The sequence below is a fragment of the Marmota flaviventris genome, chromosome 3 (assembly GCF_047511675.1).
Source record: "Marmota flaviventris isolate mMarFla1 chromosome 3, mMarFla1.hap1, whole genome shotgun sequence".
Lineage (NCBI taxonomy): Eukaryota > Metazoa > Chordata > Mammalia > Rodentia > Sciuridae > Marmota > Marmota flaviventris.
Window position 1 is genome coordinate 1809943 of NC_092500.1, and position 16725 is coordinate 1826667.

General features: G+C 62.0%; 1 protein-coding gene across 1 annotated transcript in view; it reads right to left on the reverse strand.

The window, feature by feature from the left end:
• The window catches only part of Tafa5 (TAFA chemokine like family member 5), a 205793-nt gene that overhangs the window by 23740 nt on the left and 165328 nt on the right, over positions 1-16725 (reverse strand). Inside the window, exon 3 of the mRNA XM_027954649.3 lies at positions 8888-9015. Within this exon, the coding sequence (XP_027810450.2) occupies positions 8888-9015 (128 nt within the window). The remainder of the gene's footprint in view (positions 1-8887; positions 9016-16725) is intronic.

The following is a 16725-nucleotide window of genomic DNA, read 5'->3' on the forward strand; positions in this document are numbered from 1 at the left end:
ACAGCAGCAGACCCTCCACAGCTGGAGCTGGACACCCCAAGACTTGGCTCTCAGTGGACTCAGAGCCAGCATCCTCCACATGGCCCCTAGGCCTACCTCCTGGACCTGCCTGGCTGGGCCTCACTCATCCAGGCTACACCCTGGCCCCTGACCTCCTAGAGCTAGCCGTCTTGGCCCTGGGTTTGAGGACATGATTTCCTGCCTCCCCTTCAATTCAGGGCAGCCCTCACCTCCCGCCCCCAGGAGATGTGCTGATGACCCCTGGAGGCTGCCCAAGGGCAGGGGCTGGGTCGACCCTGCAAGGTACTGGACTTTTCCACAAGCAACCGTGGTGCTCGGCAGACTGGGTGTGCGGCGGGAGAGGGTCAGGCTGAAGAGGGACCGGGTCACTGATGCGTTCACAGTCCCCACAGACGGCTTTGGGAAACCAAGTGGCCAGCCACTCCTTCACTTCCCGGCATTTGGAATTCAAAGAGAAGGAGAAGCCTGCATCAGGGGCCTCTCCATGGCGCCACCCCCAGGGGATGGCTTCCAGGTTCCAGTCCTCAGCCCCTTTGTCCTCATCCCGGCCCCCATCTTCCTGAGCACTTCATCTCTAGCTCCCAGAGACAGGGACACTCCCAGCCTCTCACAGGGCTTCCCAGAGTCAAGCACACTCCCCTTCACCCCGAAGGGCTCTACCGGCGGCTACGGACTTCCAAGTCAGAGTCGCACCTGGGCACTGGAACACCTGGGTATGCAAAATCTGGGCCAGGAGCACCTGGGCGCTGAGACACCAGGTCACTAAAGCACCTGGGCCTGGAGCACCTGGCTTGGAGCACCTGGGCCTGGAGCACTGGGTCTGGAGCACCAGGCTCTGGAGCACCTGGTCCTGGAGCACTGGGCTATGGAGCACTGGACCTGGAGCACTGGGCTATGGAGCACCTGGTCTTGGAGCACTGGACCTGGAGCACTAGGCTCTGGAGCACCTGGTCCTGAGCACTGGGCTCTGGAGCACCAGGCTCTGGAGCACTGGGTCTGGAGCACTAGGCTCTGGAGCACTGGGCCTGGAGGACTGGACCTGGAGCACTGGGCTCTGGAGCACTGGACCTGGAGCACTGGGCTGTGGAGCACTGGACCTGGAGCACTGGGCCTGGAGCACTGGACCTGGAGCACTGGGCTGTGGAGCACCTGGTCCTGGAGCACTGGGTCTGGAGCACTAGGCTCTGGAGCACCTGGTCCTGAGCACTGGGCTGTGGAGCACCTGGTCCTGAGCACTGGGCTCTGGAGCACCTGGTCCTGGAGGACTGGGTCTGGAGCACCAGGCTCTGGAGCACCTGGTCCTGGAGCACTGAGCCTGGAGCACTGGGTCTGGAGCACTAGGCTGTGGAGCACCAGGCTCTGGAGCACCAGGGTCTGGAGCACTGGGCTGTGGAGCACTGGGTCTGGAGCACTGGGTCTGGAGCACTAGGCTCTGGAGCACTGGGTCCTGAGCACTGGGCTCTGGAGCACCTGGCTGCTGATTCCTGGCTGGAGAGACCCTGCTGAGCAGCAGTGGAGTCCGAGGCCTGGATCCTGGTGCATGACCTAGTTTTTCCCTCTGGGTTTTTTGGATTATTATTCTTTTTTATCCCCAGTGGCCTGAGATGTCATGCTGAAAGCCTTCGGAGGGGCTTTCTTCCTCCACCTGGGCTTGTGAGTACCCTCCCACAGGAAGGCCACGTCCTTCAGTTCCGGAAATGTTTTTAGAAAATAGTTCTTTGATGATTTCTCCTTCATTTTTCTCTATTTTTGGATCTTCTATTCTCTAGACCTCCTGAATCGATCTTGTAATCACCTATTTTTCCTCTTTCTTATTCCCATTTCTTTTTTTGAAAAAAGTTCTCCCTGGCTTTCTGACAGACCTCTCCAACTTGACCTTCCTCACACCCCGCTGGGCTTTAGAAAGCCCTGCGTCTCCCCAGCACATTCACACAGGTGTGACACGGACTCGCACACACACCTGCACGTGTGTGTGCACAAGGCTCCAGAGTGCCTCTCGCTGCTCCTCCCAGGGGCCCCCTGTGGGGGTCCACTGCCCTGCAGCAGAGGGTCCAGAGGCAGTGGCCTCATGCAGGGCCTTTGTTTCTGTCTGTTCGTCCAGGACGTGGGCTGGGGGTAAGGATGGCCACCTGTTTCCTGGGCACCTGGGCTGGGCTGGGCTTAGCAGGTCCTCCAGGGCTGGACTATGGGGCCAGTCTCCCTGAGCCTCCAACATGGTGCCTTGGGCAGACAGACCTTCTAAGTGGGGCTCAGGCAGCCTGGCCAGGAGTAGCCTGAAGCCCCACTGGTGACAACCACACCTGTTAGCTGATCCATCAAGTCACAAGGGTGGCAGAGAGTCCAGGGGAAGGGGAGCAGGCACCATCTCCACCCGAAGAGCAAAGGCCCTGTGGCCACCCTTGCCCTGTTCCTCTTCTTGCATCCTAGCCTCGCTCCTCGCACCTGGAGGACGGTGGTGCTGGCCTTGTTCTGCACGTTGTGATGCCTTTTCTTCTGTCCCTCATTGCTTCTGTTTCCCCGGTTCCTGTTCCTTGGGTTCTGTTTTTGTCTCTCTCCTCCATTAGGCACCCTTGGCTGTCCACTGGGGTCTGGGGCTGTGCACCAGGGAGCTGAGTGGCAGTGGGCAGGCTTCACAGTGGGCTCTGGCCCCACCCCAGCACCGCGGGTTTGGTGTGGGTCCTAGGCTCGGCAGGCGGCATGGTGTCTCCCAAGACCCACATGCAAACACGCAGAACCCGAGCCTGACCCCCCTGGAGCCAGGGTCTTTCCAGAGGAGGCCAGGCGTCCGCAGATGGAACCATGCGGACGGACTGGGCCCTAAGCGTCTTCACAGAGAAAGGAGAGGGAAGTTTGAACCAGGAGGTCGCACGAAGATGGAGGCAGAGCCTGGAGTCCTGTGGCCACGTGTCAAGGACCCCAGAGGGAACCTGGCTGTGGCCATCTGACATTGGGCTTCCAGGCTTCAGGACCCTGAGAGAAGACACTCTGCTGTCTTAAGCCACCCCTCTGGTGGCCTCTGATGACAGCAGCCACAGGACTCTGGTGTGGGAGCCCAGCCGGCCCGCCTGTCTCCTGATTGAGCCCTCTGGCTGCTGAGTGGTCTCACACCCAGGCTGTCTATTTCCGCCCTGTCTCCTGCTTTCCACCAGCTCCCTGTGCCCAACTGTGTTGGTGCCGCAGGGTCCAATCCTAAGACTGTGGCAAGTCCCATGTCCAGTCCTCTGGGGTGCCCAGGGCGCTGTGGCCGGGTGCGTCCAGTCCCACGGGGTGCCCAGGGCGCTGTGGCCAGGTGTGTGGTACAGAAGCTCTGGGATTTCTCACGCAGCCTTTCACCCAGCCCACACTCGGAGGAGCCCGCCACCCGGGTAGAGAGAGTCTGGGGCAGGTCCAGCACAGTGCTCTCCTGTGGTCAGCTCTCCTCCACTGCAGCCCCCAGTGGTCCCTTGCAGACCACCTGCTTTCTTTGGTCTCCTCTCTGCTGACTTCTGCTGGCAGGAGTCACGTCCCTCCAGCACATCCTGTGCCTCACAGCAGTCTCCCTGGGGCAGAAGAGGGCAGCGGGACACCTGGCCCTTTTGAGCTGGGGGCCTGCTGCAAGCCTTTGCCGGAGTTCCCACGATGGCCTTTCTGGGAATCCACGCTCCAGTGAGGAGGTCGGTGTTGTTCCACCCTTCTGCATGTGCAAGTGCTGGGCTTGGGGACCCCGGCGGCCAGAGGGCCACATGTTAACGCCTCGCTCCTGCTGCGGCGCTCTGGGGCAGGGACCTCTGCCCACTTCCTGAGGCTCTGTTAGCGGAGCCACCTGACAACGTGCTTCCTCGGGATCTTAGAATGAAGAGACATCACGGTACCCTTCACTACAAGTGTCTGTCCTGGGATCGATCGACACCTTCCCCAAGCTCAAGGGGCATCGTTTCTGGGTGGGGTGGGTGCTGTCCCACACAGTGGGTGGATGTGGCAAGTGTCTTGTGGAACAGCCAGCCATGTGACCAGGAACAGGGGTCCTTACTGCTGAGGCTGGCTTAACTTCCCGAGAGGGCTGCGGGGACGGATGTAGGAGACGCTGTCCCCGAGACCTTGACAACTGAGAACTGATAGGGAAACCCTTGACAGACGGTGGTTCAGGTACACGAGGCGTCTGGTCCCCGGGGCACCCAGGAAGCTGACGCACAGGCTGCCTGGCCCTCCCAGCCTCCCACCCAAGGCAGGATGAGGGGAAAGAGTGAGTTACCTGTGCTGTGGCCACTGCTGGCTGGCCGTGGGGCATCCAGCAGACCTGTACCGGATGCCCGGGGTCTAACAGAGACCCTGGGATGACCCTCCACACCGCACCTCAGTGCCCACCCTGGACCTGCCGCATCTGGTGTCCCGGCCCACACATGCTCAGAGGCAGCTGGGGTCTGCCTATCCCTGGGGACTCTGGCCTGGGGTGGCGTGCTCGGTGCTTCTTAGCTAATTTGAAGGATGGATTCCAACCTAGCTGGTTTATGCTGAGATAGGCAATGGTATGGCCGACCGTCCGGCATCTTGCCATCCATGAACTTACAGAAATGTGCGGGATAAACAGTGATTGGAATATTTCTGACACTAACACGTGCAGCTGCAGCCCCAGCCACAGGTCTCTGCACCTGGGTCCCTCCTCTCCCTTCCGGTCCCCTCTGTGATCCCTGCTGGTGGGGCTGCAGAAGCCACAGCAGAACCGAGGATGGGGTGGTCTAAGGCCTGTTCCAGGGGCAGGAACCATAGTTGGGTGCAAGGGGAGGAGGCTGCTCCCACCCTGGGGAGAACCTGCAGTGCCCACCACTCACCTTGCCCCGGGTGGACAGGTGTCCACAGGGCTACGCCAGGCCAAGAGGCAGGGGCCACAGAACCACCCCAGAGCCCAGCTTGTCTCCTGAGTCCACAAAGGACAGCGGATTCCCCACTTTCCCAGAACCTACAAGGACAGCACACCTCCGGGGGATGTGTTGCACGTGTTTCATTCAGTGGCATCTGCCCTGGTGACCTGGGAGCTCTCTGATATTTTGATTCCATTTCTTCCTCTTAAATGCTGAGCATGAGCCACTAAATTATGCCCACGACCCACTAATGGGGTTACGGCCCGCACTTTAAGAGAGAGTGATCTTGGAAGTACAAACTTCAGCATGTGCGGGCTGGCGCAGCCCAGCCGTTAATCCATCCATCCTGTGGCCTGACGTAGCCTCAGGAGGGGCTGCAGGGCCCCAGGGCCAGGGCCAGTCTTTGAGTAGCCCACTCTGGGGACAAAGGAGTGACGGCAGTGGGACACACTGTGGGGCTGGGTGCTTCACAGTGAGGTGATACGAGGAGGTGCCGTCCGTGGGGTGGGCACTGGCAGGAGGAGGGTCTACCCCAGGAACAGCCATGGGATGGAGTTAGCGGCCACCACGTAGTCACGAGGCCTCTTGAAGCCAATTTATGAGAAAACCCTCATATCAGAAAACCCATTTCTGGTGACATGCGAAACCCCTGGTGTTAATTCACCCCTGTAGGGGTCAGGAAGCCACCATGGAGCTAGAATGACAAGCTCCGGCTCTCAGAGTCTGGCTCAAGAGCTCAACCATTACAAAGCTTAAAACCCGATGGCCACAGGCCAGGGACCCCAGAAGGAGCTGGGTTTCTGCACTCCTGGGGACGCAGGAGACAGCTGGCAGATGGCCAGGCCCACCTGCACCCTGGCCACCGCTCACGCCACCCAACGAGATCCCCACCCTGGGATCCTGGGCCCAGGCCAAGTGGAGCTCACCACTGGGGACGGGATGCTTGGTCCCAGCCAGAGGAAGGTGGCCTTGAGCCCCTGCACAAGCTCCCCACTTAAGGGCCTGTCACCGGGTGGGGGGCCTTGGCCTCCAGGAGTGAAGAGCCTGGAGGGCGGGGGTCGCAGCACCCTCCCCCACCCACACGCCCTCACCTGCCATGTCCCTGCTGGCATCTAGGGGCCCTCGGGGGTGGGAGGAGGCCCCCAGAGGCATCTACAAAGGGGCAGTCGGGAGGTTCTCAGGCTCCCGAGCTGACAGACACCCAGGTCTCATGCCAAGCCCGGGCCAGCTTGGCGTTGGGCAGCCTGGCAGGTGCGAGCCCCACCTCCCTGGCTTCCTGGCCACCCACAGCCACTCAAGGTGTCCAAACACAACTTCTCTGACGGAAGCTCAGGCCTGTGTGGCCAAAGGAATGAGAGCCAGCACTGTCCAGTCTTTCCATGAGTAAATTCAGCACTGGACACGTGCAGCTATTGCTGCTGGTGGTAAGGATGTTTGTACCTGCTCAGTGTCCCTGGTGTGTGGCCCACCTCCATGTGCCACCCTCTAGGAATGGGTGCTCACCCCCTCCCAGGGAAGCCCACCACTCAGGGAGGCCCATCTCTGGCCGTGTGGTGGCCACACTGGCTCCGCGGCAGGGAGACAAGTGGGGACTTGCTGTTGACGAGTTGGTTGAAAAACTTGGTTCAGAAGGACTGGGAGGGGCACGCGGGAGGCAGGCAGGCCGGTCCCATCCCCGTGTGACAACAGCGAAGACATGAAGACGCAGTCGCCCCTGGGCACCCACGGGACACGGGCTCCAGGACCCCTGCGGTGCCGACTCCTGGGGTGTGGAGCCCTCACGTAACGTGGCATAGCCCTGGCAGGATGCTGTGCCCCTTGCAAGGAGCATCTGAAGTCACCCCGGGTCACTTGGCACCCAGCACCGCCCAGGGCTGCTCCTCAATGGCTGCAGCACCCTCTTCAGGGAAGCAGGGCCAGGGGCCAGGTCCTGCCCTGGCCAGCAGAGACGCAGGTCCCCAGCATTTTCCCTCTGCAACCGGTTGACCCTGCAGATGTCGTACCCGAGGCCAGGGAGGGAAACCACCACAAAGCCCACCCACTGGGGCTTTGCCTAGGGTCCTGACATGCTGGGCTGCTGTCCCCCCACCCCTCAGGGTGGGTCCCTTGCACTGGGGGCTTTATGGATGACCATATTTGGAGTTGCCAAGTGGGGGCTGCAGGTCCCGGGCAGTGGGCCATGCTCAGAGGCTGGCCAGCTCATGGGGAAGGGCCGACTTCAGGGGAAGACGGTGTTTTGAAACTAGACAAGTGGGTGATCACCCTGTGAGCGTGCCCAGTGCCACTCAGGATTTTATGTCTCGTGAGTCTCACCACAATAATTAGCGCCCCTAGCAGCTTCCACATTGGGGACAGGAGGGGAGAGGGGACGCAGGGGAGGGGAGGGGAGCTAGCACTCACCCGTGGCTACCCGGGGGCTGTCCCCAACACCACACTTGCCTTGCGTATAAGGCTTGGCCTCCAGTCACACCCCAGAATGCTTGGCCACCTTGACAAGGCTCGTGATTGTGAAAACTGAGGCCAGGAGGGAGGGTAGCATGTCCATGCCCTCCATGCCTCAGGACAGGTCTGGACACCACGGGGTCCTTCACCTCCAGGCCTCTGTCTGCCAAGGGCCCAGAGGTCACCCTGGGCTCCAGGTGTGGTCACATCTGCAGGGCTCCTGCTCCCCGCAGGCAAACCCATGCGTCTGCCCGAGGACAGTCCCCTGCTGTCCTGTTGGTGCCCTGGGGAGGCCCGAGCCCCTGGCGGTCAGTGCTCTTCCTGACAGCTGTGCCCAGGCTGGTGCCCAGGCTGCCTTCAAGGCCAAGTGCACTTTCTACCAACGCGGGAGGCCTCAGAGCCACTGCTGGACCTGAGCGCTGCCCTCCCAGCTTGCTGAGGGGTGGTCATCGGGCTGCAGCTGGGACACTGTGGCTTTGCAGTCCAGCTTCAAACTGTGCTCAGACCCGATGCACCTGCCCAGCCGATGGAACCAGGTGGTCATGGCTGTCCCCAGAATGTCCACACCAAATTGCCCCTAGAACACATAGAACAGCCCATCCGGCTTCTGTCCCATGCAGGAATGGGGACACTCTCCTGTGGTCTAGTCTGAGTGGCTGCAGCCCCCTGCCAGATGCAGAAGAGTCCTGGACACCTGTGGGGCTTTCCAGATCCTTCCTCAGAGCCAAAGACCTCCCTGACCTCAGGGAATGGGGCCTGGGTCAGGGCAGGTCACAACAGCTGCTGGGGTCCTCAGGCCTTGACATGAGCAAGGAGGAGCCAGACAGGGGTGGAGAGATGGAGGCCACACCCTGTGAACCCGCCTTCCAGCACCCAGGGCCACCCCAACCTGGACTTGGGCTCTGTGGCCTCAGCCCAGTGGGGAAGCTGCCCACAGGGCCCAGGTGTGTGCTGGGCAGTTTACCTCAGAAGAGAATGTCAAAGAACCACCCACGAATGACCCAGAGCCGTTTGCTCCCAGCCACCTCTGGGAAGAGCAGCTCTGGGGACCTAGTGAGCAGTGGCCTCCAGAGAGAGGAGTCCACAGGCCACCTGTTCAGAGGGACGGGTGGGACGGAGCTGCTGCCCTCAGCGTGCTCAGGGTCTGTAAGTGGCCACATCTGGGAGAACTCGGACAACGTCCCTTCCCAGTCCTGACTCTCTGGAATGTCCCCTTGGCACCAGGTGGGCTGCAGAGCTCATCCTGGTCAGGAGGTTCTGGACACGTGCCACCCCAGACCCAGAAGGCAGGAAGCCCTCACCAACAGTGGTGGCCTGGGTGACCTGTCACCTCCACTGACCAGCCTTCTGGTCCAGCTGCTTGGCCTCCACGTGTACCCTGTGGCCATGATCAGGGACGGGTTGCCAGGGCCTTTGCCCCAGAGTGAGGTGGGGAGGAGATGGTGCCGGTGGCCTCTGCCCAGGAAAAGAGCCACCAGCTGCCACCTGTCCTGTCATAGCCACACTTCCACAGCCACTTCCCCTGGGCTCTGGCATCTCAGGTGCTCCCCACCCCCGACGCCCCCACACGAGGACGAGGCACATACCGTGGTGGTCTTTATCCGCCCGCCGGGCTGTGTGCACGTCCAGCCTGACCGGTTGATCAGCAGGTCGCAGCCTTCCCCCTCCAGGCAGGGCAGCATCTCACACCACTGCTTCGTCTTGATGATACGTGCTGCGGAGAGAGGAGGCGGTCAGTGCTGCCCACCCACATGGGTGTCCCCGGGGCCAGACCCTGGCAATGGCCTTGGCACCTGGGTGTCACAGAGAAGCCATGGGGGCAGCTCCAGGAGTGCTGCCCAGGGACAGTCAGCAGGGAGGACAGCCAGACCTCCCTCCTGGTTTGGGGCTGGATCCCAAGCCAGGCTCTGCGGCCATTAGGCACTGACCAGCAGGTCGTAACCCAGGGTCCTGGGGGCAGCTCCACTGAATAGCATCACGGCCCTGCCGAGGGGCAGCAGCCTCACTCTCTCCTTTGTTAGGAAAGGGTGGAGGAGAGCTCCCTGGGCAGGCACTCCGCAGATGCACCCACGGTGGCCGTCCACAGGAGGTACTGAGCTGGGCTCAGTGCTAGGAGTGAGGCCTCACAGGAGGTGGTGGCTTTGACAGCAGCCAAGCCCTGGCCCCGGCCCCCGGCCTCTCAGCTGCACACCCTGGGCTGAGCCCAGGGCCACTCCTGCCCCAGTGGCTAAGGCTCCAGGACCAGAGGGCCTCAGTCCCAGGTGTGGCCACTGGACAAGGCAGGGTGGGTGCTGGTGGAGGCCAGGCGGCAGGCGGGGGCAGCTGGCTCCCGTGAGACAGGCTGTCAGGCCCAGTCAACTTCTCCCACCCCCAGGGGACCTGCACCCTCTCTTCCCTGCAGACCCAGCCTGGATTGTGTCTGTGGGGAGACTGCTCTGTGACAGACGCCCCAGAGCAGGGCACAGGGGAGGAGACCCCAAGCTCGCACTCTTCCGTCCAGAAACTTCCAGCCAACTACAGTGACGTCTCAGGTTGGAGAAAACGCTCCCTCCTCCCAGGGCGCTGCCGGCGGCCTGAGCTGCACTCTCAAACGTGGCTCAGAGCAAGGACAGCCGGCATCAGGTGGGGCGCCAGCCACCTGCCAGGGGTTACTTTGATGCAGGTAAGCAGTGCACACGGGCCTGGTGTACATGGGATTCCACCCAACTTCAACCCCAAGGCCAGGAAATGGAGAAAACTCACAATTTTACATGAAAAAAACAAAGCACCGGTGCAAGGCCCCGAGCCCAGGAGGGCCACCCCTCTGTCCCAGGGGTTCCTGCTAAAACAGGCGCCCTGCGCCCAAAGCAGATGCAAACACAGCTCCTGACGTGCTTCTCCCCACCCGCGAGGCCCTGCATGGACGTCCACGTCCTGTCGCTCACCCCTTCAGTCCACCACCTCAGAATGGGCTTGAAATCCATGTCACCAGGTGCCAGGGCTCAGGTGGTCACCTCCACATCCCCCTCTGTGCTCCTCCTCCCTGGAACCATGCTTTGATGGGCCTTGTGGCCCCGGAGGTGCAGAGAGCCAGGTTTCAGCTGCAGCTCTGCAACCTGCAGGTGGGAGGGTCCCTCTGCCACCCTCACAAGGCGCAGGCTGCAAGACCTTCCCTGCCCAGCAGAGGGGACCTCAGCACCCACCCAGCCCTGCTCCAGCCATCTCACCACACCCAGCTCCTGGGCTCCCTCCTGGACTTTCTTTTCCAACTCAACTTTTTCTTTTAGAAAAGACAAACTGCAGGTTCTTGATTTGCACCCACTGGAGCTGCAGTTGTGCAGGATTCACGTTCAGTGAACTTTCTCCCAAGCAGCGGAAGGGTGGCCACCAGGGCAGCAGCGGTGCACATGCATGGGCCGAGGGCACGCTCTCAGAAGTGGCGTCCTCCAGAGGGCCAGCCAGCTGGCTTCCCAGCCCTGCCCTTGAGCAGTGCACAGGGCTCTCGTGGCAGGGATGGCCAGGGTCTGCTGTTTCTGTGTTGACATCCTTAATACTGTGGCAAGCAGCCCTCAGTGTCACATTGCCACTGTGTCTGGGGCCCCACAACTGGCCCTGGAGGTTCTCAGGAGAGGTCTCACCCAGCAAGGACTGAGTCTGGGGGTCATTCCAGAGGAGGATGATCTGGGAGGCTGGGGACAGTCAGCTAAACAGATAAGGGAGGCCCCCCCCCAGCTGGAGTGACCACCCCTCCTTGCCAGTTCTGATGGACCAGGAGGAGCACAGTGGACGGGAGTCCTGGGATCAATCCGTTATGACTGCCATGGACACAGCATGGGACCCTGGGGAGGACGTGCTGCCCACCCAGCCCACCCCAAGGCATGTGGATACCCCCAGTCAGTGAGGCAAGTTGTCCCAAAGCCAGGTCATAGGCTGGCTCCTCCCCAGGCCACTGCTAAGCCCTGGACACAAGTTCACGTACTGAGCCCTGAGCCTCGCACTTGGAGATGGGGCCTTGGAAAAGTAGTTGAGGTCAGGTGAAGTCCTGAGGTGGGCCCTGACCCGACAAGGTTGGTGTCCTTATAAGAGACACCAGGGAGCGTTTCCCAGAACCGCCACCTTGGGAGGACACGGGGAGAGGACAGCCCTGCAAGCCAAGGAGAGCCTCCCAGACCCGGCCCTGCTGTCACCTTGACCTTGGTCCTCCAGCTCCAGAGCTGAGGAGTTTGAACTGCCAGCCAAGATGTTTTGCTACGGTGTCCCGGCTGGTGGTGGCAGCCAGGGTGACCACAGATAGGCAGTGTCCCTTACTGAATGGCAGACAGGTGTCAGAGCAGGGTCCCCAAAGGGGCAAGGCTGGGGCTGTGTGCACTGCTGCCCCTGCAGAGCTCTGGGAGAGGGACCGTCTGGCTTCCTGGGACCCAAGGGAACAGTGGCCGCCCAGGCTGTGCCCTCAAGCCCTGGGCAGCCAGCCTGCAATGCCCCCAGGCTCCCACCCACCCCAGCACGGTGGCTGGGGGCAAGGAGTGCTGGGCCACACACATTTTCCTGGCGGCTCATTACCCATGGGTAAGTCGCAGCAGCCACCTGGCCATCGCTCATGTGCCACTCTGGATGACAGTCAGAGATGGCACAAAAACCTTCTCAGACACCAACCAATCACAAGGCTGAAGCCAAGAATAACTATGGATCAACACACATTCCCACCCCATGCGACCTACAAGTTGTGTCTGAGACATGCGACACACGAGGAACAGGGCAGCATGCCTGGCCTCAACCGCTGAGCGGCGGCAGGGAAGGGGCTGGCTGTGGCCTGTAAGAGCCCCACTGTGTGCTCCCAGGTGTCCCCAGGAGCCACCCAGAGAGGCTCTCAGACGGGTGCCACCGGTCTGAGTCTGATGAGGCCTCAGAAGGCTTCACAGTGTGCCCTGGGCCCAAGTCAGTCCATGTGGCCCCGAGAGCGGAGGCAGGTCCTGGCTCTCTCAAGAGGCGGGCAGGAGGACCCAGGCTCTGCACCACCTGCCACCACAGAGCAGGGTGCTGGGGCATCCGGCCCAGGCCAGGGCCCGCCCGGCAGCACGGCAGCACTGCTCCAGCAAGCTGGTCCTGGCCTGTTCGAGGGCACGCGGTGACCTCCTGTGTGTGGGCGTGTGCCTGGCGTGCTCAGGACAGCAAGCCCCCGGCACCGGGCTTGGGTTCAGACCTCACGCCACCTCATGGCAGCTGGGGACCTCGAGCCAGGGCTCTCCCTCTGAGAGGGTCCTCCCCGGGAGCTGGCAGACAGCACGAGGCTCAGCAGGCCAGCGCCCCAATGCCCCTCTGGGCCCTCTGGGTCAGGCAAGGTGCAGGTGGGAGGCACTTGGGCTGCTCAGACCAAGGGCTGAAGATGCAGGCAGAGGCTGGGGAGACCTGCAGCCTCGGGGCATCCTGAGAGCCCCACAGGGCCTTCCTTGCTGGGCCCGCATCCTCACTGCCGCGTGCAGCCAGGCCCCCAGGCCACCAGAGGCAGGTCACCTGCTGACACACAGGGGCTGCTGAGCCTGTCCCTCCTGGCTGCTCCCTCACAGGCTGTGTCCTGCTGGCCCCAGGGACAGCCCACATGTTGGTGACAAGGGAGGCAGAGGAGGCCGGGTCCCCAGGGCCTTGGGTCAGGGGCGAGGAGGCCAACCATGCTGTGGCCTGCATGGTGGCCACACACTACACACACGCATCGTCCACAGCCAACATGTTCACACATGTGCACGAACACACGTGTCTACACAAGCACGCATGTGCACACATAAACACAGACACACGTGTACCCACTCACACAGGTGCAAGCCCTGCATGCTCACGCCTGTGCACCTCCACACGGTGCACGCCAGGCACACGCACACACACAGGAAGGCCCCTCTGGGGGCCTGTGGCTGGCAGTAGGCACATGGAAGCATTTGCTGAATGAATGGACAAGAAGAGTCACTGGCCCTGCCCGTCCCAGGCCTGGGTGTGCCCAGAGCCAGCGCTCCGAGGACACTGTGCCCGGCGCCGAGCACACAAGTCCTTCTGTTTGCCCCCGAGGGCTCTACCCGCCCAGCCCAGCCCACTTCCTGCTGGAGGCGGTGGGAGGCTCAGTGCCGGGCCACCACGTCCCAGGGACAAAGGGGCTTTTCATGCCCCATCTCACAACTTCACTTCACCCGGGCACGGCTCCGAAGGCCCCGCCTCTGGCCTCATGTCTCTGCAGCTCTCAGGGCAGGAGAGGGACGTCCCCAGGAGCTGACGAAGCTTCCCGGGAGCCTGAGTGGTGGTGGCTGGTGGCCAGCCTCTGGGCAGACATGGCCACAACTGGGCTGTGTGACAACCAGGAGGCTCCTCAGCATGCAGAGGTCAGGGGCCGGGGTCTCACATGTCCCATATCCCCACTGAGAGTCCCAGCCGCGCAGAGAGCAGGAAGCCCAGGAAGGGCGGGCCCAGCAGTGGGCCTCGAGGTGAAGTGCACGGTTCTGCCAGTCCTGGCCCGGACGGGAGCCACGGCCCAGGGCTCAGTGAGCTCACGCTGTTACCCTTTCCACTGGCCACGCTTCCCCAGAGGCCTCACCAGGCACCCTGCACACAGCCCTGCTCTCCGGGGGGTCTGCATGCACACACACGCACACACAGGCACACACTCATGCCCACCACAACCACACCACAGTCACACACAGGCACAGGCACACACAAACCCATGAACCCCCACGGGCACACGTGTCCACACACCCACAGCTCACACCCTCGGGCCTGCTGACAGCCCTGCATGGCCTCTCTGCACCATGGGGCTCCTGGCAGGGCATCCCTGGCTCTGTGGGCAGCTCGCTCCCGTCACTGCCCCAGAGCCCTCTGTGTGGACACCAGTGCCCCCGGTTGAGAGCCCAGCAGCTACATCCTCGAGGGCCGCAGGTGAAGACCTGGCACCCGACGGCAGACCCCAGTGAGTACTGCCAGCAAGAGACGAGAAGGAGCTGGAGGGAGGGGACCTGGACTTGCTCAGCCCCTGGTCAAGTTGCCACCACGGTTGGCACCTCGAGTGGAGTCGGGGACAGAATCTGTGGCCACGGGAGTGACAGGCAGATGGTGGACAGAGGCTCTCCAAGGACAAAGGACACCTAGAAGAGCAGGGTGCAAAATGCATCTGGAGGTGGACAGCTCCCACAGGCAGGCCCACCCACACGTACCTGGGCAGGGTGGGCGGACCCCCCAGCAGCACCGGTGAGTCCTCAAGGACAGTGCCCCCACTGGAGTCCTGGCGGGAGGGGCACACTCACACCCGCCAGAGAAGACCCACCACAGAGCTGCCGCCCCGCCACTGCTGGCCACCGCTCAGCCCGCCAGAGGCCCGTGTCCCTGCACATGGGGTACAGGGACGGGGCTGCCACCAGGCCTCCTGTGAAGGTCGTCCTCAGGCACTTCCCAGCACCCTCCAGTGACAGGAGCTGAGGCCCCCACACTCCTCGGGAGCCCCCAATTGGATGCAGCAGGTCCCTGAGCCCAAGGGTTTCCTCTCACACAGAGATGCCCCTGAACAGCCAGGAGGCGCTGCCCACCTCCCGCCTGGAGCAGGGGCTGTCAGAAGGGAGGGGAACCTTGCCTTTGAGGTCTTCAGGAGGGGTGCCCTGAGGTGCTGGAATGGGACTTCCCTTTCTACCGGTGGAGTCCTGACAACCTTTGATTATCTTGGTGCCAACAGAGAAGTCTCCGTCCCATGTGCAGGAGGCACTGGCCCGCCTCTTCAGGACCACACCTGCGCAGCCAGGCCTCCGCACACCAGCCACCAGCAAGCGGGGCCCGCCCTGCCCCTTCCTGTTCCTCTCTGCCCACCCCAGGCCCTGTCTCCTTGGGCTGCCCAGACTCCAGGAGAAAGGGCAGGCCCCTCCACCAATTCAGCAAAGTGAACTGGGTCCCTGGGTGGTGGGCCGCACCTACACCAGGACACACCCTCACCCTGAGCACCCAGGGTGACTGCGCATGCACAGGGCTGGAGCACAGAGCCAGTGCCACTGGGCCCATGGGCTAGCAGGAGCAGGGAGTTCTGGGACAGTGGGGGCGGCCAGGCCCGCCCTGTCCACAGACCTCTGACCACCCAGACACTGCTCTGTGCTGAGCCTCGTGGCCTCTCCCACGCCAGGCCTGTGGTCCCTGACAGCTGGGTGTGTCCTTCAAGCTTTTGCAACCATTTGGGGTGTGCCATAGCCTGGGGCCAGTCCGGGGGCTGACGGTCCTCTCTGCTGACGCTCCCAGAGAGTGCTGACCTACACCTGGAGTAAATGAGGAGCACCCACCCGTGTGGTCTGCAGGGGGCTTCACCTTCAAGATTAGCAGCCAGAGTGTGGGAGGGAAGGGTTTGTGTGTGTGTGTGCGCGCACGCGGGTGTGTGGGGTGTGCAAGCCCCTGTGTGCACGCATGGATGCTTTCACAGTGCTCCTGGAAACCCACGTGGATCCCGACAGGAAGAGGCGGGGGCCCAGCATGGCACTCGTGGGGCAGGCTGGCCGCAGGCCCCGGTGGGCTCCTGCCGCCCCCGCCCCGTGCCTCGAGCAGCTCATTAGCCCTGAGTGCAGCAGCAAACACGCAATGGAGATCTCCTCTCTGTCCCCAGTCTCTGCAGTAATTGGATTACTGCTGTTTAAAGCGGCATCCTGTCACGCTGAAGGCCAGCTGTCCTCACGCACAGAGAGAGCAGAGCTTCAGCACATTACCAGGAACCCGCTATAAAAATGCCCCCCAGGATGGCCCCGGGTCAAGTGTAAGGTGTGATCACAAGAAACGAGGCTGTGCTATCAACAGGACTGGAGGCCACTCGCCCCTGTGCTAGAGCTGCAGGCTGATGAGCACAGAGACTCCTGGGCAGCAGCAGGTAGGTCCTCCCTCCCACCCCTGCCCGTGCCCAGCACTGTCTCTGGGAAACATCTGCCCTGTAAACTTAATACAGCAAATTTAAATTTTATTGATTTTGCAGCTTTATTTGTGTTTAATTTGTAAATGGGTTTGGTTTATTCTGATTTTATGGGGCGAGGAGGCTGTGGCTTTGCATTTGTCCATATTCCCGCAACATCATAATAAAAACAATGTAGGGCAGCTGCAGACAGCTCGAGGGTCTTCCCTCCAAGGGACTGGCACTCAGCGAGCTGTTCAGTGGGGCCAGACCACAGCTGTATCGCGCCTGTTGGGAGACTGGGCCCGGGCCTCCCCATGAGTGGGCACAGTCCTGCCATGTACAGTGGCAGAAGGGAACTCGGGAGGCATTGGCTCTGGGGCCAGGGAGGCTCTGGGGAGGCCCTGCCTCCCCGTCCTCTCCCCAGGTGGGCATCAGGGTCCTCAGACAGCTACTGGGGGATCCACTGCTGGATCCCAGCTGAGGCATAGGAATCAGGGTACAGGCCCTGTAACCAGCGCAGGTGGCACTAGGGTCACAGGTGACTTGGTTCCCCAGGGT